Source organism: Lepidochelys kempii, chromosome 11 (assembly GCF_965140285.1).
Source record: "Lepidochelys kempii isolate rLepKem1 chromosome 11, rLepKem1.hap1, whole genome shotgun sequence".
Lineage (NCBI taxonomy): Eukaryota > Metazoa > Chordata > Testudines > Cheloniidae > Lepidochelys > Lepidochelys kempii.
The window spans coordinates 18,028,685-18,046,308 of NC_136390.1; the positions used below are offsets into that span (position 1 = coordinate 18,028,685).

The 17,624-nt window shown below is 39.8% G+C and overlaps 1 protein-coding gene across 6 annotated transcripts in view; it reads left to right on the forward strand.

Annotated features, from left to right (window-relative positions):
- Positions 1 to 17,624, forward strand: part of MGAT5 (alpha-1,6-mannosylglycoprotein 6-beta-N-acetylglucosaminyltransferase) — a 235,612-nt gene that overhangs the window by 117,416 nt on the left and 100,572 nt on the right. For 5 of the 6 annotated variants that reach the window (XM_073305297.2, XM_073305301.2, XM_073305300.2 and 2 more), the window contains 2 exons: positions 8,187 to 8,263; positions 9,833 to 9,922. In XM_073305297.2, the coding sequence (XP_073161398.1) occupies positions 8,187 to 8,263; positions 9,833 to 9,922 (167 nt within the window). Of the gene's footprint in view, positions 1 to 3,522; positions 3,628 to 8,186; positions 8,264 to 9,832; positions 9,923 to 17,624 lie in introns of all 6 variants that reach the window. The other variant, XM_073305303.1, reaches the window with a different exon arrangement.

The window sequence follows — 17,624 nt, forward strand, 5'->3', positions numbered from 1 at the left end:
TGTTTGAGGGAAACATCTTACATTTAAAAATGTGAATGTAGCAACCGTACTGAGGTAATGGACACCAAACAAATCTAAGGGTCTGCAATACTGATCAGGGCAGACAGACGAGAATGTGGTAATACTGGTTTTGTTACATTGCTTGAGAGTGTCAGTTTGAGATGAGGGTGCCTAAAAAATCTGAATTAAGCAACTGAAGTGTGCTTCAAATGATTACAAAGCAGAACAGTTTCTGGAATCATGTGCCTTGCAAAGGATAATCAATAATGATGAGTTGCTTTGGTAGACCGTGGTACTCTTATGGAAAGAGTAGGAGAAACACTTCTGTTAGATTTCAGAGTAGCAGCCGTGTTAGTCTGTATTCGTAAAAAGAAAAGGAGTACCTGTGGCACCTTAGAGACTAACAAATTTATTTGAGCATAAGCTTTCGTGAGCTACAGCTCACTTCATCGGATGCATTCAGTGGAAAATACAGTGGGGAGGTTTATATACACAGAGAACATGAAACAATGGGTGTTACTATACACACTGTAAGGAGAGTGATCACTTAAGATGAGCTAATACCAGCGGGGGGGAAGAGAAAAGCTTTTGTAGTGATAATCAAGGTGGGCCATTTCCAGCAGTTGACAAGAATGTCTGAGGAACAGTGGCGGGGGGGGGGGGGGGGGGAATATAGTTTTACTTTCTGTAATGACCTATCCACTCCCAGTCTCTATTCAAGCCTAAGTTAATTGTATGCAGTTTGCAAATTAATTCCAATTCAGCAGTCTCTCATTGGAGTCTGTTTTTGAAGTCTTTTTGTTGTAATATTGCGACCTTTAGGTCCGTAATTGAGTGACCAGAGAGATTAAAGTGTTCTCCGACTGGTTTTTGAGTGTTCTAATTCTTGACGTCTGATTTGTGTCCATTTATTCTTTTACGTAGAGACTGTCCAGTTTGGCCAATGTACATGGCAGAGGAGCATTGCTGGCACATGATGGCATATATCACATTGGTGGATGTGCAGGTGAACGAGCCTCTGATGGTGTGGCTGATGTTATTAGGCCCTGTGATGGTGTCCCCTGAACAGATATGTGGACACAGTTGGCAATGGGCTTTGTTGCAAGGATAGGTTCCTGGTTAGTGGTTCTGTTGTGTGGTGTGTGGTTGCTGGTGAGTATTTGCTTCAGGTTGGGGGGCTGTCTGTAAGCAAGGACTGGCCTGTCTCCCAAGATTTGTGAGAGTGATGGGTCGTCCTTCAGGATAGGTTGTAGATCCTTGATAATGTGTTGGAGAGGTTTTAGTTGGGGGCTGAAGGTGACGGCTTGTGGCGTTCTGTTGTGTTCTTTGTTGGGCCTGTCCTGTAGTAGGTGACTTCTGGTACTCTTCTGGCTCTGTCAATCTGTTTCTTCATTTCAGAAGGTCAGTAGTGTAGTTGTGTAAGAATGCTTGATAGAGATCTTGTAGGTGTTTGTCTCTGTCTGAGGGATTGGAGCAAATGCGGTTGTATCGTAGAGCTTGGCTGTAGACAATGGATTATGTGGTGTGGTCTGGATGGGAGCTGGAGGCATGTAGGTAGGCACAGCGGTCAGTAGGTTTCCGGTATAGGGTGGTGTTTATGTGACCATCGCTTATTAGCACCGTAGTGTCCAGGAAGTGGATCTCTTGTGTGGACTGGTCCAGGCTGAGGTTGATGGTGGGATGGAAATTGTTGAAATCATGGTGGAATTCCTCAAGGGCTTTTTTTCCATGGGTCCAGATGATGAAGATGTCATCAATGTAGCGCAAGTAGAGTAGGGGCGTTAGGGGACGAGAGCTGAGGAAGCGTTGTTCTAAATCAGCCACAAAAATGTCGGCATACTGTGGGGCCATGCGGGTACCCATAGCAGTGCCGCTGATTTGAAGGTATACATTGTCCCCAAATGTGAAATAGTTGTGGGTGAGGACAAAGTCACAAAGTTCAGCCACCAGGTTTGCCGTTTCAGGGAGTTTCTTGAGCAAATGCTGTAGTTTCTTTTGGTAACCCTCAGTGGGATTAGAGGATAATGGCTTGTAGAAAGTGGTGTTGGAGATCTGCCTAGCAGCCTCTTGTTCATATTTCGATCTATTCATGATGACGACAGCAACTCCTTTGTCAGCCTTTTTGATTATGATGCCTCAGCCTGGACCAGTCCACACAAGAGATGCTAGTTTTATGAGACACTCCCCTGTCAGGCTTATGTGATAAAGTAGGACAGTATCTCCAACTGAAGCTATAACTACTCTGCCTGTTTTGTCCACTTGCCTTGGTAGGGAATGAATTTTTAAAAATATTATTTACTGCTGCAGTGTGTTCTGTAGGCAGCTGTGGCCAGGTGTTTAAAGAGACAAGGTGAATGAGGTAATGCATTTTATTGGACCAACTTCTGTTGGTGAGAGAGACAAGTTTTCAAGCTTCCAGAGAGCTCTTCTTTGGGTCTGGTAAACTAACTCTGGGCATTTCTACACATACAATGTTGCAGAGGCGCAGCTGTACTGATGCAGCTGCGGTGCAGCTGGTGAAGATGCTCTGTGCAGATGGAAGAGAGCTCTGCAGCTGGCATAATAAAACCACCTCCGCATAGCCGAAGCTATGTCGGTGGGAGAGTCTCTCCTGCCAACTTTCAGAGTAGCAGCCATGTTAGTCTGTATTCACAAAAGGAAAAGGAGTACTAGTGGCACCTTAGAGAAGAACCAATTTATTTGAGCATAAGCTTTCGTGAGCTACAGGTCACTTCATCGGATGCATTCAGTAGAAAATACAGTGGGGAGATTTATATACACACAGAACATGAAAAAATGGGTGTTATCAATCACACTGTAAGGAGAGTGATCACTTAAGATGAGCTATTACCAGCAGGAGAGCCTGGGGAGGGAGGAGGAGAAAACCTTTTGTAGTGATAATCAAGGTGGGCCATTTCCAGCAGTTAACAGGATTGTCTGGGGAACGGTTGGGGGAGGGGGAGAATAAACATGGGGAAATAATTTTACTTTCTGTAATGACCCATCCACTTGTCAGGGCAGGTTGACAAGTCTGTAACGGTGCAGGCTGTTTTTACTGTTGCTATGATGAAGCAAACTAGGGTGGTAGTGGTTGAGTTAATATTCTTGTGTGGTTTATCTGCAGAGGTTAGCCTGACACATGAGGGAGAGAGAGATCGTGCTCTAGAACAGGGGTCTCAAACACGCGGCCCGTGTGAATCTTTAATTTTAACCTTAAATGTAGTCCCTTTCAAGTTGGATCTTTCTCATAAATGTGCAATGGCTGCATTTAAAAAGTTCATTCTGCTCCTACAGATATCACCCATTTCTGCCCGTATTCCTATTTTAAGGATCCTTAAAATGGTAATATCTATAAATCTGGAATGAACTTCCTAAATGCACTCACTGTACACACTCGCACAGCCAATACATACTGGTTAATGTGTTAATGAACACACAATAAACTTGAAGTCCACTCCTTTTTAAAAAAGTTTAGGTCACCTACTATCCTTGACAATTTTTTGTTGTGTTTTTTTCCTTCAGTGCCTGTGTGAAAGGTCCACACAAATAAAAAGGGAACCTGGCTGTGGACAGGGAAACAATAATGAAACATACACAGAATGCTATAAAGATGTCAGATGCACAAAGGTATTGGGGGAAAAGCAGAAATATTTTTTCCTGTAAACCCAGTTGTTGGTTATAGGTGTTTCTAATAGCAAATAAAAAATGTTCACATGACACGTTTTTTTTAAAGCTGATTATTTCCTTTTAAATCATTGTGCTTTGTGTATGAAACACACAAGCCCTTGCAGTGGGCATGTGATAGTGGGGCAAGAGCTGAGGCCACACCCCACTGGATAGTTCTGGGGCATCCTGTCAGCTAGTTGGGGTGCTCATCTTGGACAGCTTTTAACAAGTGCCACAATTGGTCTGCTGCCATCTAGAAAATTGACAGATGGAAGCAGACCTCCTCTACTCTACCAAACCTTTGTTATATAGCTTCACAATACCCCTTCAATGATGTAACATCTGTCTGATACAGAAGTATCTGTCCTTTGTCTTTGACAATTTTACATGACTAGATATTTACATTTCTTCCTTGACCTCAGCAGGTGACTAATTTATACTCAGAAACAGGAGGATGAGTAGTAATTCTTATTGTTTTTCACCTAGCCAATAAGGGGTGTGTGTGTGTGTGTGTTATCCTATCCTCTTCTTTTGTATTATGGGAAAGGGCAAAGAGGGAGCACCTAAATGGCCCTTTCTATACACCATTTATTTTCCTTGTACTGTTCTAACTAAAAATTACTGTTCTTTCAAATCTTTCACATGGGAGACCCTGTCATCACTGTAGTATTTTCTGTTGCTATATGCAGACTTTTTCTATTTGTTTATTCACCCACCCCCACCCCCACCCCCCATGCCTGGAAATTAGTTCTATAGTTTAAATTTAGAGATGACACATCTTGGCATTTTGTTCTTGCAGGGGATGCACAAACAGTACATAGAGTTCATGAAGACAAAAAAAGACTGTTTAAGCAATAACTCCCAAATGTTTGCTGATTTTAGCATTAGAACAACCTTCAGATTTCTCTTCAGCCCTTGCCAGTAGGTGTCTGTGCAGTCAGTTGGAATTGGATGTAAAATATAAATAAAATCTAGGGATGTACAAACAATTCAGATAAGTTGCCAGCAGAAAAAGGAGAGGAAAGGGACTGGAAATGCGATTACCATCAGTGCTGTTGCCCTAGGTTAGCATTTCTTTCGTTCTCTAAAAACAAATTTTCACTGCTTGCCTTCTTCTTTGCTTTAATTCTGCTTGTGAATATAGTAGCCAGAAATATGAATTAGAGCACTGCAGAATAAATGCTGACCTTTTGTCATAGCAGATTAAAAATAGTGCATCATTTCTTTGCTCTTCATATACGTTCCCAGGGGTACCCGGGAATACTGCATGAATGTCCATTTAAAATGGCCTTCAGTCTTCAAAAGTATTGAGTGGTGGTAATCTTCAATGTTTATCTTTGTAGGATATTTATATACCTGCTGTTCTTCCTTCAGTAGCAGGAATTCAGGAACTTGAGACAGATAAGGAAAACTGATATCTACAGTATGTAGAAGTCTCCTCTCTTGCCTTTCTGCCTCTTGCCTTTTTCTTCTATCAAAAAAAGCCACCGCTGCTAAAGTCATGTCCCACCACTCTGAGGCTCTCACTCATTCACTCTTTTTTACAATTCCTCATTGGTTGCTGAAAGCAGAAGTGTTTATTTTAAAAATACATATCTTGAATGGCTAATCCATTTTCCGCCTTAATCCTGACCATCTAAAACGGTGAAGTTTTAAACTTAAACTAGTTCTAACTCCGTTAAGTGCGTAATGCTGTGCAGTATTGAAATCTCATGATTTTGCGAGGCCGTGGCTCATTAATTTTGAATGTTTGAGCTTGGCAGTATAATAAGTTCTCCAACAGAAGCATATTGGATGAGCACATCTATTCAGTGAGTACCCGCACTGAAATTCTAGATGGGAATGTACCTTTAAAAGAAATACAACCTTCTTCCCCACAGAAAGATACGTTTCCAGAAAACATTCCAGTTTTGATATTGTACTCATTATAACTTCCAGTTGCAATGTACTTATATGAGTGTGTCATTATTTGAAAGGGAAAAAAAACCCTTAAAATATAGAGAAACTGTGTGCTCCATTATTTCTCTAATGCTAAATAAATCAGGTTTTGACTTTCGTTAGGTTGGAATGAATGGTTGACATTTTGACTGTAGTTTTAGAAAATTTAAAAGCTAATTAGTGCCGCCAAGTTCCGCACGTCTCTTTCAGTACATAATTTGTCGACTAATTCAGTGAGAACTTCTTAGGAGATCCATTATTCTGCATAGATTTTCCATCACTAAATTACATGCTCATGGGCCTGAATGGAAAATGACTTGTGAAAAGCTGTTTACGTAAAGTTTCTTTCTTGTATCAAAATTGGGATCTCTTGGTTACAAAGAAAAAACATCCTGAGTATACGAGATGGTGGCACTCATCTTTTTGAGTCAAAAGTTAAACAGGTTGGTGCAATAATATATCCTGCTGTAGGAGGTAGTGTCTATCTGATTTTACAAAACCCATATTTTACCCACTTGTAATCCTTAAATATCTTGTGGCAGTTTTTGGAAGGAGGAAAAGTATTAACCACTGTATCCTAGATAAAATTTAACTTGGGTTATTATAGTTAACCTACCTAAAGTCCCACAACAATTTCAATTGGATTAGGAACATTTATACATGCTTTACCTGGAACTTTCCCTTCCTGGAGTAATGAGGCCTACAGATCCAACACACTCTAATGGGTTTCAGAGTAACAGCCGTATTAGTCTGTATTCGCTAAAAGAAAAGGAGTACTCGTGGCACCTTAGAGACTAACCAATTTATTTGAGCATGAGCTTTAGTGAGCTGTTAACTTCAGAAAAAAATTGAATTACTGATTGGTACTCTATTTGTTTTTCATTTAATTCCTTGATCTGCAGAAGGATTGCTACTATTTAGTCTTAATGCTTAGTTTAAGATTCCTTGCCGATATACAGTGGACTTCCTTTACTGTGCAAATATCTTCAGTGGTGAGCTTTTCAAAGGTGGAGCCGCTCTTCCCCTGCTATTGATTGGTGGCTCTGGTCTGCCTCCTAGATGGTATATAGCAGAGACTCAGTAACGTCATGGGTCTGTGGACCTCATCTCAAATAAGAGAGACTATTTTCTTAGTCTTCTGTCTCAAACTGCTGGTTAAAATTGTTGTTCCTTGTTCAGTAGTTGCTGTGTTCCATCCCACAGGTGACTAGTCAAACCACCCCCATTTGTGTGCAGTTCTTTGAGATAAAAGGTACTAAAGAAGTACATACAACTGCATGTGTGTCTTATTTTACAGCACTCATAGATGTGTTATGTGCTTCAAAAAACACCCATTAAAAGACAGGTCAATACAATGCAAATGACAGACAAAAGAGGAAGTATAGGGAGGACGGAAGGACAGATTACGGGAACATGACTCATTTTTTACATACGGGCGTGCCTGGTTGCATGTGGCTTTGGGGTTTGAATGCTTCTGTTGACTTGTATTATTGTGTGAACATATTTTCTCTTGGTATTATGACAGTAAGTGAGTTTCAGTAGAGAGGGGGAACCTTCGTCATAGCTTATGCACAACTGGTTGGATCATTAGCTTCCCTGGGCCGGATCCTGATAGGGAGTGTGACGTGAATGCTGATCCTCCATCCCCACCCCACCCTCACTGCCCAAGAGGAAGTGATATGAATGAGATGATAATGGAAGTTTGGTGGAAGGGTGTTAGGCTTCTACAAGGTTCTTATTCTGACTATAGCTACTGTTGGTTGGTTAGGAAACCACTGCTGTGTCTGAAAGGTATTTGAGTACTTCATAACACCATTGACAGGGCTGCCACGTGGCACACATCTAAGTGACACTCATGCATTTGGCAGCCACATCATGCTTCTAACAGCTCAGCTGAGATGTCACATCTGGCTGAGCTGGGGGAAGACTGCAGGCGTGTTTTCTAGCAGCTACAGTGCATAGTCCTGGGGCAACAGCTGAGCAGGCAGCCAGAACTGCTCCTCTTTTGCTGCTCTCCTTGGTTGCTCAGGGACAGGAACAAGTGTCTGGGAAAGGACAGTGAGTGGCAGAACAAACCCCAGGCTCTCCCCCTTACCCCAAGCTGCCTGTAGCAGCCCTGCTGCTGTCCGTCTCTCTTCTGGATCATGCAGTCTCCCTCCCTCCCTCCGCGCGTGCAGTCAGTACGTGTCTCCAAAGTTGCCTTAATGGTACTCTTTTGATTGCCAAGTACCATCTTGTAAGAATCACATTTTTATTTTTTTCTCCATTGTTGTAACCTGAAAAACCATTTAATTCCATACCAAACTTTCTGCTGTTTATTACTGTTGTCCAAATATTATTTTGAAAGGTGCTTACTTAGTTCAAAATTAAACAGGAGTTTTAAAAATTACTTTGTGCATCAGCATTATTGTTACTGACACCAAAACTTGCAGTTTATTCATTTACTGCTGCCACAGAGACTACAATATTCTTTCTTTAGTGAGTTTGGGTGGTGGTTCAGAAGTTCAAAGGGATGGATTTAGTATGTCTGCCAAAAGTGTAAATCAATATTACAGTTATGTTCTGTTGGTTTTTCTCTTCAGATCTCATTAATGGAGCCCAGGAACAGTGTGAATTGCCTCCTATGGATGGCTTCCCTCACTGCGAGGGCAAAATAAAGGTAAGTGTGGTCTTCTGTTAATCTCTGCGTACATGTTATGTTTTTAAAATCCCATCTGTTGAAAGAGGCCATTGCTGAAACAGCTGTAGATTTATAGAGATAAGCAATGAGATTAACAACAAGAATTCACAGAAGACAAGTACAGAAGATTACATGCCATTATGGCACGCCTTACCTGAAGCCATTGTAGTATTACTGCTGGAAGAAAATGGATGATGTCCCTTGTTAAGGCATGGGATAAAACACCAAATAGAGTCCTGTAGTACTTGGGAGGCTTGTTGTGTATTGGTATTCTGTCCCTTAATAGTTTGACTACACATCAGATGAAATTCAAAAAATATTTAGGCCCTAGTCCTACACAAGTTTAGGTATGTGAATAATCATATACACATGAATAATCCCATTGAACTCTGTGCACAACCAGAACCATAGATGGTAAACCCATTGGGCCAAGGTCCTTGCCATATCTCTGAAGTGCCTACTTTGTTGTTGGCTGTTTATATATATTTTAATTAGCAAATACTGAAAACTGTCCATTTCTTACTCAACCCAAAAACATTGAAAAATGTCAGTAATACATATTTTCTGGTAGAATTTTTCATTTTTTTTTTAAATTGTAACTTGAAGGGCCAATGAAACTGATTAGTGTTTTTAAAAAATATAAATTCCTCTTGCTTCATTCATAAAATATATATATAATATATATATAAATATTAAATATAATTAAATATAATATATATATATAATATATATAAATATAATGAAATGAAATATAAAAATTTGTTTCTGAAATGGTTTCAGATGTGATATATATTTTGATTATATCCTTGGAATGTGAGATTTTTTAAAATTTTCTACTAAATCAATAAAAGTACTGGGAAATAAATATTGATATTTATTGTAAATTCACTTTTAAAAAAAATCAAACTCTCCCTGGCTTATATGAGCTCGGTGACTTCAGTTTTGAACAACATGGACGAACTGGTTGCAAAACTGCTAAACAATTTGTCATTTGAATGCTAAATTGCTAATTTATAGTCCTGAAGAACAATTTATTTTTTATTACTTTTTCTGATGACTTTGCCAGAACAACTAGTTCTAGGTAGTTCTTCATTAAAAGATTTTTTTAAGTGAATTCTTTACTTGTGTAAAGACGCCATAGCACTGGGGACTGAAGTGATCTGTTTGACCATAGAACAAGTGCAACATGTTCAGAGGTATGTAAGCAACATCCTGCCACCAGCACGCCTCTATCTTGATCTGGAGAGAGTATGCAAGTCTCCATTCAGTCTTTGGTCTCTGTTATCTGGCTGCCAGTTAGCGCTTAATATAGTCATCCGTGTAGTGTAGTGACCTAGCATTAGTGGCTTAGAGATAATCAACTCATTTCTTATAGTCTGCAGTACAGTTTCCACAGCTTCTGTCACTACTGATTTTAATCTTGTTTCATCTATTGACATAGCTTTTCCCCCTGCTAAATTGAGTTCTGATGAAAATGTGGCTTTTTAAAGTTAACGGATACACACAAGCCTTAAACCTAACAGACTGGCTATTTTTGTTTTGTTTCAGTGGATGAAAGATATGTGGCGATCGGATCCATGTTATGCAAGTTACGGTGTGGATGGGTCTACGTGCTCCTTTTTTATTTACCTCAGTGAGGTCAGTAAGTCTATCTTCAAGTGCATGAAACCTACAATAAGGGAGCACTAAAATGTCTCAGTATTTATGGATAATTACTTGTACAATTCATGTGGGAAAAGGAGAACAGATCTTTAACAGGAGTTCTGTGAGGAGATAGAGAGAAACTAAAATGATTCCAAAGGGAATTGCTAGTATTTAGAGCTCCCTAGGTATGTCTGCCTTAGAGAATTGTACTGTTACAATATCAGTGGGATTGTACTGATGTAAGCAGCAACTGTGCAATGAGTCCACACTAGCCATCCTGTTTCATCTGTAATTTACCCCACACATGGTGCTTTAATCAGCTGTTGTAGGTGCATAGCCCTCTTGATATCTATCCCCTAGTTTCCAATACAGATTCCTGAAGCAGTGGATTCTGGGAGATTTGGAAAATGCTTTTGCAAACCCAGAGAATACTTAGATTGTAAAACTAAGGGGTGTGACTTCCTGGGAAGCACAACTATTTTTGTAATGTATTCTCTACAGTTGAAACTCAGTCTTTGCTCAAAGAGAGAGTTTTTGCTGAAGGTCCTGAAAATTCATTGCAAGTCTCATCTCATTGCTCTCATGCAGCCCAGGTTAGTTAGTGCAAGGTGTACCAGAAGCAATACCTGGAGAGAGCCAGAGCCCAGCACCACCTCAAATTCAGTTTGCAGCTTTCACCAAAATTCTTGAGGGCGACTCTGTCAAGTCTTTGGCCTTTCATACTTTCTGAATTCGATTTAATGTCATTGTTCTCTATTAAATCTGCCAATTATTAATAACAGCTCTCTAATGATTCCAGGCAGTGATGTGGTAAAAAGGCTAAAATTTCCAGAAGTGAACAGATGAAGATTAATTAATGAAATGCTTTCAAGGGTTTTCTCCTTATGGAATTCAGTTGTTCTCTCCTCCTATATACTACATTACAGGTGTTAGGTATCTCCTTTATCTTGTAAGCCAAGGTTTCTTGAGTGCTTGGTTTTGGTTTTTCTCTTTTAAAGTTTTTTTTTTTTTTTTTTTTTTGCATTGAACTTAAGGCTTTGTCTTTCATTACTTTTGTCTCCAGCTTGTTTTTTCCTCCCATGTTGTTACCACTCTTTGTTGCCCTTCTGGAAGGCAGGTATAATTTGCTGGCTAAAACACTGTGTGGCAGGGAAAGTTCCCTTTCCAGCTCTGTCGCTGACTTCTCGTGTGGCTTTGGGCAAGTCACGTGATCTCTCTCTATCTCGCATTCCCTATCTATAAAATGAGCTGCCTACCTCAAAGGAGCGTTTGTGAGCCTCAATCATTCATGCTTGTAAAGAGCTTTCAGATCTGCTGAGAGAAATATAGAGCTGGAAGGGACCTCAAGAGGTCAACTACATCTTCTGAGGCAGGACATGTATACCTTGAGCATCCCTGACAGGTATTTATCCAACCTATTCTTAAAAAAACTCCAGTGATGGGGATTCTACAACCTCCTTTGGTAATCTATTCCAATATTTAATTATGCTTATAATTAAAAAGCTTTTCCTAATAAGTAACCAAAATCTGCCTTGCTGCAGATTAAGCCAATTAATTCTTATCCTACCTTTAGTGACCACGGAGAAAAATTGATCACCTTCCTCTTTATAAAAGCTCTTAATGTGTTTGAAGACTGTTATCCAGTCCCCTTTCAGTCTTCTTTGCTCAAGACTAAATGTGCCCAACTTTTTAACCTTTTTTCATTGGTCAGCTTTTCTAAACCTTTGATCATTTTTGTTGCTCTCCTCTGGACTCTCTCCAGTTTGTCCACATCTTTCTTAAAGTTGGGTGCCCAAAACTGAACAGTTTCCCGACTGAGTAGAGTAGGATGATTACCTTTATGTCTTAGGGCTTGTCTATGCTTAACAGCTAAATTGGCACTGCTGCAATCGATGCAGAGTTGTCGATTTAGCAGGTCGGGTGAAGACAAGCTAAAATCGATGGCAGAGCGCTCTCCCGTTGACTTCTGTACTCCACCTTCCTGAGAAGCATAAGATAACTTAGGTCGATTTATAGCTTTAGTGTAGACCAGCCCTTGCTTATTACATGTGAGTTAATACACCCCAGAATGGCGCTAGCCTCTTTTGCAACTGCGTCATACAGTTGGCTCATGTTTAATTTGTGAGCCATTATAACCTTGTTGGTAATCAATAATCAGTGATCAATAATTTGTCAATAATCAATGACCAATTAATTGATAAGCAATCACTGATAACAATTTTAACTGTGATTGTTTAGTGAGAGGGGTTCTCTTGAGGCTGGATTAGTTTGATAACAAACCTTAGATGAGTCAGCTTTGGATGGATTTATTGATTTAACACTTAGTAAAGACAGCACATATTCAGAGAAGCATACAGTTACCATCAGCTGCAGAATACCTTACCTGTAATTCTGTGACAGACTGTGTGCAGTCTTCAGATGGTCTTACTTCCCCTATGATTAAGGCTAAGATTTTGTCATGGGTATTTTTAGTAAAAGTCACAAACAGGTCACGGACAATAATGAAAAATTCATGGAAGCCCGTGACCTGTCCCTGACTTTTACTAAAAACATCCATGACAAAATGGGGAGCCTGGGTAGCTGTGGACAGACTGGGAGCTCCAGGGGACCCCACAACCCCTGGGGATTCGGAGCTCCAGGGTCCCCCTTCGCTGGCAGTTCCAAGCTCTGGGGGTGTCCGCCTGGCAGTGACCCTGCAGCTCCCAGCCATTGCTGGCTGAAGTGACGGCGGTCTTTGGAAGTCAGATTCCATGACTTCCGTGACCTCCATGACTAAATTGCAGCCCTACCTGTAATATAGGGGCAATTATACCTTTTATTATGTATCATTCTGGTCCTTGTCTATTTCCTCTTTTTGGTACACACTTCTTATCTTAAGCTATTTCCAAGGTTCCCTGTTCCATTACAACTTTCCAAGTATCTCAACATCTGTTGGTTTGTCATTATTTATGCCCCTTTTAAGGACTTTAAAGTAGTGTTAGTCAATGTGAGTATCATGCAGTGTTTGATTTTTCCATTGTATATGTATATACTTGAAATGAGAGAGGCTGCAGATACCATGGCGAATTTAATTACCTCCGGTATTAAATGTTATACAAACCTTTTGCATCACAGTTCATTAAGGCAATATTTTTATATCCTATTAACACTTTGGTACTTGTGAGAGATCTCTTCCCTCCTGGGTAATGCTACAACAAGCAGTTTTCTTAAAGTCTTTTAGTATAGTACATTAATAGTCTCTAACCCTTGCAGATCTTACAGCATTTCCTAGCTTTGTCAAAGAGCATACTCTTTGAAATACGTAGACTATGAAACTCATTGTAGTTTATAGTACAAATGTAGTTCGGGTCAGATGGCCAGCCCTGGATCATCACACCTCGTTGGAAACACTTTCACAGATTTTAAGGCCATTAGACCATCTTGTCTGACCTCATGTACAGCACATGCCATAGAACTTCACCCCTGCATTGAGTTCAATAATTTGTGACTCAAATGTGTCTTGGTGAACCATTGCTTTCAAATAAGATATGGTTAATAAATAAAATATTAAACTATTATATTGGGTATGAAGCAAGATGGGTTTTATGCAGCATGTGTTCTTGGGGGGGAGGGCAAATCTTATTTTTCAGCCTTTCACATCTGGAAGGATGAATGTGCATATAACCTAAATGGTAGGTGAGGTGGCTAAGGTTCATTAGGTAACTATACATTTATAGATGCCAGGGATATAAGGTAGAATATAACAGAATCATTTACGAATTACATAATTAACCCATTATGAGTGTAAGCCACTATCAAAAAGTTTATGCAAATATATAATTTTAGATATGTTTAATCTCCCTCTATTTTTATAAATAGGCTTTTCTGCTACCTGAAATATTTTGGAAAATTAATTTATTTTTCCTTACACTCAAAGAGGAGATTTGTTCAATCAGTCTTGTACAAGACAACATATATTTCTAATATCAATTTGTACATGTTGCTTCCATTGTAATTACTATGGTAGCTTAAGAGGTTAAGTGATTGGCAAGGATTTAGGCTGTTTGCAGACTTTTATTTCAAATGACTTTTTAAGTAACACTGATGAATTTGTGTGATTTTTGTGCTTCATAGCAGAACAGAAGAACAGTTCTTTACTCATCAATTTGTTTTTGTATTTAGGGAAGAACTGACGGAAAGTCTTTGCTTTTAGAGTTCTCCCTTGACAGTATGTAAAACTAATATTGGTTGAACATGCTATTAACCTTGAGTTCAAATTCAGCATACTTAATCCCATGATTAATGCCCAACAGCAAAAGTTGAAAGCTTAAATGTTTGTGAATGCAAGCATGAAATGAAATTCAAATAACCACTATGATGGTTTGGATTTATGAGCTGTGTTGGCTGCTAAAGATAACTTGGAAATGGTGTTGCACAGAGTAATTTGTCAAAGTGGGCCATGATGGAGAATTGATGGTTTATGATACGGGTGAAAAGCTGAATGATAAATTTGGCTACAGAACTCTGAGTGATGGGTAGAGGAAAGAGGGCAGCCACCTTAAAATATTAAAATGTATTACTGTAGCAGGAAAAAAAACGTTGCTTTTTAAAGGTTTTTTCAATTCCACCTTAAAGATCACTATATAGAAATAATATAATTGATTATACATGTGCCAATATTTTGGAAGTGACAAAACATATATGTATTAGACCTGAGTATATTCTCCCCTTGTTCTCTAACGGCCTCTGTAATCTCGTATGACAAGTGTGTACCTTTTTTTAGATCTCTCCTCAGAATGCACTGCTTCCATGAAACCCCCTTCAGTAGTAATATGGTTTGTATTTATAGATCTCAGAACGCTTTATAAAAGTTCCTGCATATCGCTCTTCACTTTAGACTGTGAAACTGGAGCAGGAAGGTGAAGTGACTTGCCCAAAGTCACCCGGCAACTTAGAGGCACACCTAGGATTTAGAGCTGGTTGGAACATTTTTGACAAAACCAATTTTGTTTGTGAAAATCATGATAATTTCAATGGCATTCATTACAAAAAATAATTTTTAAATTAGAAATTCCATTTTTGAATATTTTGCTTTGGAAGGATTGCATTTCAAAATGAATTTTTTAAGTTGAAATTTATTTTGTTTTTTATTTTTATATTGTCAATACATATCAATAGTAATACTGCATAATGACATGTCAAGTCATGTTGTATTGTGCACGACTGTTACTGTCATAATATGACATAATACAATAGTTGATATCTTCTGTTAGTTTATATTATTTTTAAAACTATTAAGGGCAACTGCTACTTAGTACCAAATGAAACATCTTATTTTGTAGATTGGAGTCTCCTGTTTGTGTTGTAATGAAACAGTGTGACCCTTTGATCTAGAATATAAGATAAACCCTCATTGAATTAATTAGAGGAGCAGCTGTTTTCAATATCCTAATGATAACTTGAAGTTGTTTTTCTAGGATACTGAAAATAGTTGCTCCCCTAAGTTTAAAAATAATTAACGAATCTAGATAATAGGGACTAAATATGTCTATTTCTTTGGGATAAAAACTCACCCTTTAAAAAAAAATTGGCTTGTTTTTCACAACATAATTTTTCGCTTACGTTTTCAAAATAACCAATTGGTCAAAACACCAAAATTTTACCATGTACTGTCACTGATTCAGCTATGAGTTTCAGGAATGACTTTGCTTCTGGGCAAAATGGTATCTTTGGAAATTCATGATTTATTCAGTGGAAAAACTGTATTTCCATTAGAAAATCTCAGATCTCATCAAAAAATTGTAAGGAGAATAAAAAAACAAATGAAAAAGTAAATTTTTTTGCTCATTGCCCGCTGAGTTTTTATTTCACACAGCCCCCTTTAGTCTTCACCTGTTTACTCACTTTCCTATGCGGGCACTAATCCCATCTCTGAAGCAGCCTTTTTGCTTCATTTGGAAGCCCGCCAATAGCTTTGAGGTGAGTGAGGTGATTTGTATTTCTTCCCAGCTGTTAGGTAATGTCAAAATAGTGTCATGAAAGATATGCCCTTACTCAGACAAACTTGGTTAAATAACATTTCAGTCTGAGACTTATAGGAAGGAAAGAATAGGCCATAACTTCACCGGATTTCTGTAACACTTTGTGCCTAAAGCATATCTGACACTCCTTTACTGGGCCACTAGAAGGTGATAACCATATTCAATATCTCATGGAGAGAAGGATGATTCAGTAGTTTGAGCATATTAGCCTTGGATTTGGGTTCAGTTCCTTGCACCACCAACATTTCCTTAGTCTCTCTCTGCCTCAGTTTCCCATCTGTAAAATGGGACGAGTGCTTGTCTACCTCACAGGGGTGTTGAGGATAAATGTTAACAAATGTTAGATGCCCAAATACTATCGTAATGGGCATCTAAGTTGGATCACTAGTGTGTGCAACAGGGGCATAGCCATGGGTGGGCCTGGGTGAGCTGGGGCCTCCTGAATCCACAGGCTGGGACTCCTGACCCCGGCTTGGTGTCCATCAGCCCAGCCACATGGCGCATCCCTCTCCTGCCGGCGCCACACACTGCTGCCCTGGTCTCCGGCCCCTAACAATGGGGTCGGAGACTGGGGCAATAGTACACGGCGCCGGCAGGAGAGAGATGTGCCATGTGGCTGGGTTAACAGACACCGAGCCAGGGGCAGGAGAGATGGATGGAGCTCGACCCCCTCCGCCCTATGGGTGCACTCTGCAACTTGTGTGTCCTGAGCAGCCTTCTCTTCAGCTGCCTGCTGAGCAGTAAGGGCTAGTTGGAGGGGGTAGGAAGAAAGCGGCCAACCATCTCTCCTGCCTCCCTCCCCAGGGCATTGGATTCCTCCTGCCCCCTCTCCCAATTCCTCCCGCCATCCCTCCCACCCACCCGTCATTGGCTGCCCCACCTGAAAACCGTGGCCCACTCACTGTTCCTGTCCTCCTGATGCCACTGGTGTGCAAAGTGTTCTAAGAAGTACCTTTTGAACTTTTCTGAAAGGCAGTTATTTACAGAGACGCTCTCATGATAGGTAATGTGGCTACGTGTTGTGGGGCCATTGGAGAGGAACATCTGTGTTCAATTTCAAGAAATTAAACTTTCCCTAAGGCTAATTTGTGGCGGGTGATTTTTAGAGCAAGTCACTTAGCCTTTCTGTGCCTCAGTTCAGTTCTCTGTTTAATGGGGATAATAGCACTTCCCTGCCTCACGGGTATTGAGAATAAATACATTAACGATTGTGAGTCGCTTAAATACTACTGTAATGTGTGACTTAAAAGTACAGTGGAGGATTTGTTTTTTAATTCACATACTAGACATACACCACTACTTCTCCGTTCTTAGCATTTCTTCTCCAGTCAGTTAAAGATCAAAATACAAATGCCAATCAAGAAAATGGGAAAGGCTGCAATTATCATAAATGTGTGCAACAGAATCATACGGTAGCTCAGTCATGGACCATATGCTTTCAGCTGCTGCTGTCTCCTTTTTAAAAGGTATCCTGAGTAACTGAGGTCTGTAACAGCCACATCCAGAAAGTGGCTGCTTCCTCAGAGTGCTCCAAATCTGGCTGTATGAGTTGTACATTTCATTCTACTGTATTAGCCAGCCAAACAGTCTTCTAGCTTGCCATCTGCGATTGCTAAGGGGGGCTGAATACTCCTTACAGTGGGTAGTCATAATTGGCCAAATGTTGAACACAACTA